The 10948-nt window shown below is 30.2% G+C and overlaps 1 protein-coding gene and 1 long non-coding RNA gene across 10 annotated transcripts in view; one reads left to right on the forward strand and one right to left on the reverse strand.

The window, feature by feature from the left end:
- LOC143055002 (uncharacterized) overlaps positions 1 to 7619 on the forward strand; it is a 162670-nt gene extending 155051 nt beyond the window's left edge. For 7 of the 9 annotated variants that reach the window (XM_076228119.1, XM_076228116.1, XM_076228122.1 and 4 more), the window contains 3 exons: positions 687 to 854; positions 2083 to 2228; positions 3402 to 7619. In XM_076228119.1, the coding sequence (XP_076084234.1) occupies positions 687 to 854; positions 2083 to 2228; positions 3402 to 3470 (383 nt within the window). In that variant the 3' untranslated portion in view covers positions 3471 to 7619. Of the gene's footprint in view, positions 1 to 686; positions 855 to 2082; positions 2229 to 2250; positions 2278 to 2299; positions 2327 to 3401 lie in introns of all 9 variants that reach the window. The other 2 variants (XM_076228118.1, XM_076228117.1) reach the window with 2 other exon arrangements.
- A 97-nt stretch (positions 7620 to 7716) lies between these two features.
- Positions 7717 to 9600, reverse strand: LOC143055005 (uncharacterized). The gene is made up of 2 exons (XR_012971907.1): positions 9008 to 9600; positions 7717 to 7961 (listed from the first exon to the last, which is right to left on the reverse strand). It is a non-coding gene; the product is annotated as an uncharacterized LOC143055005 (long non-coding RNA).
- Positions 9601 to 10948: the final 1348 nt, after the last annotated feature.

Genomic DNA, 10948 nt, shown 5'->3' on the forward strand with positions numbered 1-10948 from the left:
AAAATTTATACCCCCAACATGCAAGTTTTGTTTTCCTTAATCCACACTATTGGTACCCACAAAAATAAATCAATCCACAGTTTATTTTTATGCCCTAGCTACGATAGTACAGGGGCATTAAGTTTTCTGGTCTGTATGGAACATGGAAAATGATTGAGTGGGGCATCCGTGTACTTTGACACATTCTTGTTTACTTCTTATTTATGAAATGATTCTTTCATGCCATGCTCTTGGCTTATTTGAACATGGGTAGGCATTATATGTGTTATAATCTTCATATTTAAAGGTAGGTAATGAACAGATACCTGTAAAATTACCTTTAGGTTTTATTAAATTTTCTTACAAGCAATAACACCAAAATGTCCATTTTGATCTTTAGTGGTGTTCAATTTTGATGCTTATCATGTGCAGCCGCCCCCCCCCCCCCCCCCCAAAAAAAAAGTTTCCAAAACAAAAGAAGCAAAATAATATTAGAACTTTGCTAAGAAAGCAAATATTTTTACATCATTGTTTGTTCATCTCAACAGATAAAATCAGTTAAATCAGAAACTAGAAAAACTCCAAAATAAAACCACACAAATAGGTTTAGACTTTGAAATGTTTAAAATTTTGACTCAGCAATTATACATCACTTTACAGAAATCATAAAATGAATCATCTGAATTATCAATGTTCCATATTTGTAGTAACTGAGATGGCTAAAGACCATGGTGTGATGACTGGTACGGCTGGAGGTGGATTAAATTTGGAAGATCTCAAAGAGGAGGATGTCCTCAAGAGGAAAAGGGAGGAGGCAAAACAAGTTTATGAAAAATTCCAAGCTCTTGCCAAAGCCGAGGCCAGGATGGATCAAAGTAAGTTAAAGAAAAGCTAAATACGTTTTATTGCAATGTGTTTTTTTGGGGATAAAGATTGCATGAAATACAATCAAAACCCCATGTTACTGACTTGATATCTAAATCTTCCAAGGCTTATTACATACTTTTTGATACACAAAATACAGTGCATTGATGATAACATTCTAAACATCCTATCCATGAAAATTTACACAAATTAATCATTATAAATCTTTGCTCAGATATTTATGTCACAAAACAATGTTACACATGTCAAGAAAATTTCATAACTTATGCAAAAAAATTTAAAAAATGAGAGTTTAAATTATTGTGATTATAATCCTGTCACTTTTTTTAGCATTATTAACAGAAACAATGCAATTATTTCTGAATTGACACTTTATTCATGTAAAACATTAATTAATAAATCAGGTTATCATATACTTAGACTAAATAACATATGATTTTTACCGTATGATAATATCATTAAATTAAAGTATTTTCCATATTTTTCGAATTGGTGCTTAGCGGGCTGATATGAAAAGTATATCACATGCTTCGATTGTTATCACATGCCTTTCCGTAACGTTATCACATGGCATTCCGGTGATACTCTGCAAATTCCGGAAACTACACCTCAATGCTACGTTTTCAGTGAAAAACATTACAAAGTAGTTATTTGAATACTGGAAAGTATGTTGTGTAAAATAATTAAATTAAATTAAAAAAAAAAAGAAAAGAAAAATTGAATAAATGCATTTTGAAGTTTTTCTGAAACATTATTTAGAAAGTTACTTTAAAAAAGTTGACTTTTCTAAACAATGTTCATTATGTATATTGTTGAATTATTTTTTTGTCGATTTGTCCATATTAAAATGTGTTTTTTTTTTCTTTGTTGAGGCATATGATAGAAAGATTTCATATTGAATGAATCAAATTTTGGGTCCGACGTCCGTGAACTTTTTACTCTTTCAACTTCTTTTCGGGAACCACGTAGAAGGATCAATATATGAATCTGTTATTTTTCTCTACTGTTGAAGCATATGATAAAAAGATCATAACATGTCATTTTTCATATCGCATGTATTATCAGCCCTCGGTCAATATCAGCCCTCGAGCCATGCGGCTCTTGGGCTGATATTGAACCTAGGGCTGATAATACATGCGATATGAAAAATGCCATGTAATAATCTGATAGAATCATATCTCTGTGATGTTATCAATGGCTAATCTCTTTTTATTTCAGAAGAGGAATCAAATGATGTGATACCAAGTACAATATTTAGGAAACAATTAATGACTCAAGTAATGAACAGCCAGAATCAACCTCTATTACAGAGGTCAACTAGTATAGATACCAATCAGGTCCAGGTCGTTACTAAGGAGCCAAGGGTGAGTTCATTATACCAATCAGGTTCAGGTTGTTACTAAGGAGCCAAGGGTGAGTTCATTATACCAATCAGGTTCAGGTCGTTACTAAGGAACCAAGGGTGAGTTCATTATATATTTTTGTGATACAGACATATTTAAGTAGAATCAAGTTTAGGAAGAAAGGTATTTAAGTGGTTTCAGATTTTTTTGGAAAATAAAGTTTGTTTCCAGATTTTGAATAAAAAAATCATTTGTTGACCCTGAGAGAAAATAATGTTTGTTTCACCCTCAGCTGCCACTTTAATTTTTTTATGTAATTCTTAAATTGAAAGAAAAAAAATGTTGTTGACTTGAAAACAAAGTTTGTCCAGACAAAAAATCCATTGCCCTTCTCCCGAAAAACAAATGGTTGCTGCCTTATCTAGGTCAATTGGTTGCTAAGGAACCAAGGATGAGTCCATTTTATCCTTTGTTCTCAGGTTACTAAACAACAAGGCATAGTCCATTGTATCTTTTAGTTGTAAGAACATTTAGTCTTGAGTTAGGTTTAACAAGTTACACAGAAACCAAGGTGAATTCATTTTGTAAAAGGGAGGTATAGACTCTACCAAAGGTCAAGTGTGGTTTTAACTGATGCTGTGTCTATTTAAATTAAGATGTAGAGACTCTTCTCAAGTTCTGATTGTTTCTTTGAAATATTGACAGCTATGTATTTGAAGCCTTAATGTGATAAAAGTTTTATTTATTTGTGAGCAAAAATGTTGTTCTTATATTGTTATTGAAAATTCCATGAAAGTATTTTATTAGTGTTTTTTTAACTGACATTTATTTCATGTATTTGAAACTTACATGCAATAGAAGTAAATGATTGATATGTCAGCAAAAAATATTTTTGTTAATATTGTTATGTTGTTAATTACCTCCTTATCTGTGTCAATTGGTTGCTAAGGAACCAAGGATGAGTCCATTTTATCCTTTTTGTCCTCAGGTTAAAGGTTACTAAACAACAAGGCATAGTCCATTGTATCTTTTAGTTGTAAGGACATTTTGTGTTACTTTATTGACATTTATGTTTTTGAAACTTACATGTGATAAGAGGTTTTGATTTATATGTCAGAATTATTTTTTTCTAGAATTTTTTTATAGTGAAACTGTCACAAAATAATTATATTATTTTCTTTGTTTAAATTTCAGACAAGTGTTGATGACATGAAACCGCCAGACCACAAAAATAGTTTACTACAACAGTTACTGTCCGAATGACGACAGCTTTAATTTAGACGCCATTTTATATTAAAAATAAGTGCCATCTACATTATTGTAGGATCAGACAGACGGGTTAATGTTAAACGAACTTTACAGGAATATTGACTGATAAAAATCAGCCTGTTTGTTGATGTTAACAGCTGTTCTTGATTTGACGTGTTAACATTATATGGATGTGTTAACAAAAGGTCAGCAGAATTTGACGTGTTAACATATGGATGTGTTAACAAAGTGTCAGCATAAAATCTACTTCAATGGAAAATCATTACAGGAAAAACAATGAATTCAATTTGATCTACCTGTATTTTTTTTCTGCTAAATATTGATTTGACTAAATGAAGTGCTATTTCGAAAAATAGGTCACAGGAACCTTAATGTGGAGAAAAATAGATTCAAGTGACCTACATTTGTGATATCAATTTGTGATGTGCACTCATAAATGACAGTTTAAGTGCACTTTACTAAGAGAAAAAAAAAAAACATCTGAGAAAATGATGTGAGAGGTTTGTGATTAGGCCAGTTATATTTTATATGAAATCTACCAATATGGTTGCTCTTGTAAATTGTCCAATACCATATTTGGTGGATAAAAGGATTTTTTATAAACAACACTACAAAACAGTGATATTATAACTTGTAGTGAAAAATATTTGTTTATGTTTGTTAGAATGGATTTATATTCAACAAAATTTGCAAAATTTTTAGAAACCAGACTATTTCGTGTACAGATCGAAAGACGGAGGAATTTTCAATGCTGTATATGTTTTATTTGGGTTGCACAAAGTGCCTACAAAGGATTAACCCAGGGACATTTTATTATTAGCGCTAGATGACTATTTTCGTATTAGGAAAGTTTTCACATAGATTTTAACCCTATATTGCATGTATAGAGTACTATATAGACAGACTTTGTTTTTGTTACTCGTTTAAGTTTTATGTTTAAGACGATGTTAATTACTCTAGAGTAGTGATAAATAGAGCAAAACGTTCTGGTGATCTCATTATAGTTAAACTATTTTACTGCTCAAATTATTTACGCATGTTGATTGCCTTTTAAGTCGGGAAATGACGATTTTTAAACCATAATTCTGGTCATTTAATATCAGATTCAGGGATTTTTCAATAGAAGGATTGGATTAGTTTAAAATGAACACATATTTGTGATGGTATGAATTTTTGTCAGCCGTATGCCAGTATATCTGACTATAAATAGGGCCGATTTTGAACCTGGCAGCTTTTATGAAGTATGAAACTTAATGAAGGTCAAAGTGCACGGGACAGGAAAGGAATTCATTTGTTTCATTTTGGGGATATAGCAGAAAGGATTGTAGAAGTGTAGAAAAGTTGAATCAAAGAAAATAAAAGTTCAGCGGAAAAAAGGAGAATTTTGATAAATGTGTAAATCAAAATGGTAAAAATGATACAACGAAAAGCTGGAGACAATAAATTACAAACACGGGTAATATGTCATAGTCCCATAATGGAAACTACAGTTGTGTAACCATGGTTACGATACAAAGTGAAATTATTTTGCTTCGTCACTTAACATCAATGTTGTGGACTATAAATTTGTAAAGGGCATAATGTAAATGATTTAATATGTATATGATAGAGGTTATGAAATTTTCAGTCAAGGTCATAGGAGTGATTCAAGGTCAAAGAGCAAAAAACATCTAAATTATCAAAAAGATATATTGAATATAACTTTTAATGTTATTTGATTGTACGAGGGAGATACTTCTCCTGTTACTGTTGACCTTGACCTCTATGACGACTTGTATTGTAAGGATTATTCACATTTGCACATATAACATAAAGTATTGTACACATATTCAGTGATAAATAACATATAAATGAAATATTTATCATGTGTTGTTAATTACTTTGTATATATAATGTACATAAATATTAACTGTATATACAAAATATACACAAATAACTGTTATCATGTAATATGTAAAGTATATTTTTGTTGGATTTAATCATCAATATGTTGTGCTATAAAATTGTCAGTATAAAAACTTTGTCCAGTTTAGATAAAATATTAGGCTGAATTCAATTTTCTCTTTCGTAAAGTTATCTAAAATCAAAACTCAAATTCTTGTGCCAGATAATTGTTTGTTAAACCAAATATAGTGCTTTTATGATCTTTTTAGATAAAAAAAAAATAAATATGTTTTTGGGACAAATTTTTTATACCTGACAGTCTCATTGTAAATACCAATTTTGGAGCCATTCCACTAAAATGGAGACAAAACTATTGAACATAAGGCCATTCACAATAATGTTAAGTTGTCTAATTCTTTTCCCTTGTTTTACATCAATTTCCTTGAGTACTCAGTAGGGGTGCGAATATATCTCCGTCTAAACTTCAAATGTTTTAGAGGATTAAAATCAAAAAGTATCAGCGAAAGTAAGTTGGTATATCCAGAAATTGACTGGCAACCATGTAACATTTTTTTGACAACTTGTTGTGAGCAAATGTTTCTTTAACCTCTTACTCTTTCAAGCAAGTGCTTTCTCCTTGTCATTGTAATTTTTTGGGGTAAAGATTGCATTCATAGCACTGATTTGGTAGCTTATTTTTTAGACCTCATCACTACTTTTTAGGGAACAAAAAACTTAGTGCTTTGAGGTGAACATTCTTGACATTTTATCTGTGTAAATTTTAATTACTTTATCAATGAAATATATACTTAGATATCAAGTTACAAAAAATGTGTATCAGTATTAGTATAATCATACTTGTCATAAAAACTATTTAATTGAAGATTTCCACAAGCGACTTTATCTGTCCTTAAAATGGCCATTGCAGGTTATATTAACAGTGGAGTTATCTTTCTTTGTTTATAATTGAGGTGAACCAACTATAGACAATTAAGGTATATCCACTTCAAAATATAGTTATTTTTGCTAAAATATTGCAAATTTAAAACTTTTCAGTTCACATTTCAAAATGAATGCAATCTTTACCTACAGTGCTAACCAGTACTTTGATTTCTAAACAAATGTGATGATTGTTAACACGGGTAAGCCATTTAAAAAAAGAAATGCTCAATTTTTTGCTCTTTAACCCTTTAACCTTTAATAGTGAAGTGATAGACATAAAAGTTACAGATTTATGTGTGCATAATACCATGATGAGGTTATCGTGAGACCAATAACAATGTTGCAGGCATTTTCTAAAGTAAAAAAAATATTCAAATCACACAGATTATGTGGTAAGAAAATTTTGTAATTAATTTCTTGAATTAAAACAAAGGTATTCTGTAAAATGTGAACAATTCTCCGTTTCAGAATCTAAAGGATTATGGGTAATTTTTGTATGTCAAATACCAAAATGAAATCACATTACTGGTTGAATTCTATGTTTTGAACATTGTTAGTCAAGCACAATCTTTTGGTGTACCTTTTCAAAAATATATCCCAGAATGCATTAGATTCTGAAACGGCCAACTGATGCCTCATTGTGGTGTCAGGAAAGCGATTTAAAGTGCTATCTTCTGTTAAGTTTGTTGTTAATGAAAGTTTTATTACTGTTTTATTTTCTCTGTCAATTGTACTAAATCTCATAATAAGTTCTTATGCATGAAAAAGAGATCTTTTAAAACACACACTCTAAGGTGTGATAGAGTAGTTATTGATGAATGAAACCAAGATGAGGAAAATACACACAAATGATAAGCAATGTTTAGTGTACTGCCTACTAGTATTATTTGAATCAATTCTTGTAATTTGTGTAAAAATTTTTAAGATTTTTGTTGATATTAAGTAAAAATATTGGTTAAGGAGTTATTACAGATTAAAAATAGAGTTATCTTCCTTACTTGATGAAAAGGAGTTATCTACCTTACTTGATGAATACAAGGTTGTAATGGTTTTGTTGAGTATTGTAATTTTTATTGCCTTATTATTATAAACAGTGGTCCTCAAATGAAATCACAATCCCTATGAACGTCCTCAATCTGGTCACCATCACCTATCTCAATCTGGTTTAGGAAACCATTAATCCTTATTTCTATCAGAGTTTTGATTATCTCCCATCATTTATTTGTTTTTTAATTCTCAAAGGAAAATTAATTCAATTTATTTTTCTTCATGAGAAAATGAAATTTCTTTTAAATGTTTGGGAAACTAAACTTGAAATATACGTCAGGGAACATATATTTTTATTCATAATTTTTTATGGTCTTGCTGTTTAGTATGGCACAAACTTATGATCTTTCATTGAAAAAATAAATGATTTAAATGAAATTTAAGACTATTTTCTGTGATATCTCAATTTCTTTAAGAACTAAACATTTTCCATCTATGCTGATTGACTCGGCATAATTCCTTTTTGAATTATAAATATAAATGTATATGAAATGATTGTTCATTTACTTTTGTGACACCTGTGTTTTTAACTACTTTGTTACAAATGCAAGGAAGTAAATAATTAATTGAATTCTTCAAGAGTTTTAGATACAAAGCTGTGATTGTACTATTCTTAGGCCACGGTTTTTTTATTTGTTGGTTTACGGATCCGCCGACCCGATTTTGCCGATTTTCAGAATAAAAATAAAATTGACTTTTCATGCTGTTTTATTCCCGCCGACCTTTATCAATGCATTATCCCCGAAAAATAATTAAAATTTTCTTTTTTTTATGAAATGAAATGCATTAATCATTAACAAAGTTGATAACACTTTCTGTTGTGAAAAATAAAACTTCCAATTTACGTTTCTAAAAATAGACAAGTCAATTATAACTGACCTTGAAATGTCTTTTGCGGAAATAATGTTGCGGAACGAAACCTGTGTTTAAAACCAATTACAAAATAAGTTCGTTTCCCTAATTTGTCATCAGTCCGTAAGATGCATCATCTGAGAGAAATAGACTTGTCCAAACGTGGACAGGTGGAATCAGAGACATATAATACATATGTCTCTGGTGGAATACATCAATTAAAGTACTGAATATTAACAAATCATTTGAAATTTTCTTGTTTCATAGATAATAAAAAAATATCGATCATTGGGATAAACACCGGATTGCATGACAACTGATTAACCCGATATTGTCGTTTTTCCAGTGGACCAGTCTATTACGTTTTTTGACACGTGTGTTGAAACTTATTTTTGTACGACGTTTTTACATTTTTTTTCTTTATCAGTTTTTTGTGATTGAAGATCATTATTTACCAAGTTTTCTGGAATTGATTGATAGCTACGCGAATCTGTTTTTCTTGTTTGTGAAATGACAATTTTTAGTATCGTCTTTTTCTGTGCAACCCCCCTTTTTTACAGAAAGTTATTAAACGATGTCATGCGATGTTTATGATCACTGATCAATAATATTTAATCGAACTAAATGTTAAGAAATGATGACAAAACAGCATCTAAGACAAACATTTTGTCAGTAAGGTGAAATATATATTTATTTTTTCATATTTTTCTGTTTTGAAAGATATTTTTTTTCTTTTTTTTCCCGACCGACCGACCCGACTTTTTCATGGGAAAAATCCGTAAACCAACAAATTAAAAAACCGTGGCCTTATGAACAGAATTGTAAATTGTTTTTTAAACTTTAAAAGAGGTGTAATCTATAGTTTTCTTTAATAAACATGTTAACTCTGCATTTTAAAACATACTAAATTTAATCTATAATAATTTTTTAATTTTTTTTTAATATCTTAAAGATTGTTTTATTAATATGAAATTTGAATAGCAAACGTTTTAAGTTAAACAAATGATTCTTTTGCTCGACAGTTTAACTGTTTAGAATATAAGCCAATCTTGCAATAGACTGGTTTTCTAATGGACTGGTTCCCTAACAATATGATTTTATTGTGGACTATTTCCTAAGGATAGGTCTTTTCATTTGTGTTATTATTTTGTTATTTACAAATAACTTTGTACAGAATGATGTTATTTCTTTGTTAAACATATTAATGTTAACAGTTATCTTACTGACCTTGACATTAACAATATGTTAATGTGATGACTTTGACATTTGTTAATGTGGTAACCTTGACACTATTATCTGTTGGTTTATTTGTTTTTCATCATTGGTAAGACTGTGTTAATACAGTTATAATCATCCTCCTAGTTAATGGAATCAGGAAAAAATAACATTAAAATCAACTTGATAATATACTATGGTGTTTTCATTCTGCCTTATATTACTTATATTGTAAATATGAAAATAAGAAGATTGGTATGATTGCCAATTTGATAACTTAAAGTATCCTAAAAAATTCAGGAAAAATAACATTAAAATCAACTTGATAATATACTATGGTATTTTCATTCTGGCTTTTATTACTTGTATTGTAAATATAAAAATAAAAAGATGTGGTATGATTACCAATGGTGGCCTCAGTGGCAGAGTAGTCTTAAGAAGATACTAATGTAATCACTAGCCAGTCAACACTGATGTTGTGAGTTCGAACCATACTCTTGTAGGTGCACTCGACTCCAATCTTAATTGACTAGGATTGTCAGTTTTCATATCAAAGGTCATGTTTTTCTCCAAGCATTCCGGCTTCCTTCATCAATAAAAACTGGCCGCCATGAAATAGCCCAAAAGCAATGCTTAGAGGTTGCGCTAAAACACCAAAAAATTAATCACAATCTTATATTATAAATTAAAAATAAGAAGATGTGTTATGATTGCTAATGGGAGAAATATCCACCAAAGTTCAAAGAAGTGGATATAAGCAACAAAGAAAAAACCAATACCTCTATGTTGGTTACAAAATGTCTGACATGAAAAATGTGAAACAATTCAAACAAGAAAACAAATAACCTAATTTATAACATTAATTTGGGGAAAAGAAACATGACACACATGAAATAACAATACTTTACTACAGGCTCATCATTTGGGACAAGGACATATAGAAGGTGGCAGGGTTAATACATGTTTGTGAGCCCGTAGAGTTTAGATTCTTTTTTTTTGTGTAAAGCCTTCTTAGAACCTCCTGATAAACATATTCCCTAGTTTCTAACTTGATTGATTTATTGATATAATGGAAGATCAAGTTAGAGATACTTTAGACAACTTAAATGTACATTATTTTTTTCTGTAAATAATTGGTAAGCCAAAATTATGTTGGCCAATGAGACAACTCTCCATCCATCTCACAATGTATAAAAAGTTAACAATTTAAGGTCAAGTACAGCCTTCAACACATAGCCTTTACTCACATTGAACTAATAGCTTAAAAGGGCCCCTAAATGACTAGTGTAAAACAATTCAAACAGGAAAACAAGCAGTCTGATCTATATTGAAAAAAAGAAAAAACGAGAAAAACCTATGAACCACACCAATAAAAGACCACCACTGAACAACAGGCTCCCGACATGGACAAGTGCATAAAAATGCTGTGTGTTTAACCCTATATACAGGTACCAACTTTCACCCTAACTTGAGACAGTAGTGTAACATTACAACATAAAAAAAAGACACCGATTCTCTACTTTATATTATCG

The sequence above is a fragment of the Mytilus galloprovincialis genome, chromosome 12, assembly GCF_965363235.1.
Source record: "Mytilus galloprovincialis chromosome 12, xbMytGall1.hap1.1, whole genome shotgun sequence".
Lineage (NCBI taxonomy): Eukaryota > Metazoa > Mollusca > Bivalvia > Mytilida > Mytilidae > Mytilus > Mytilus galloprovincialis.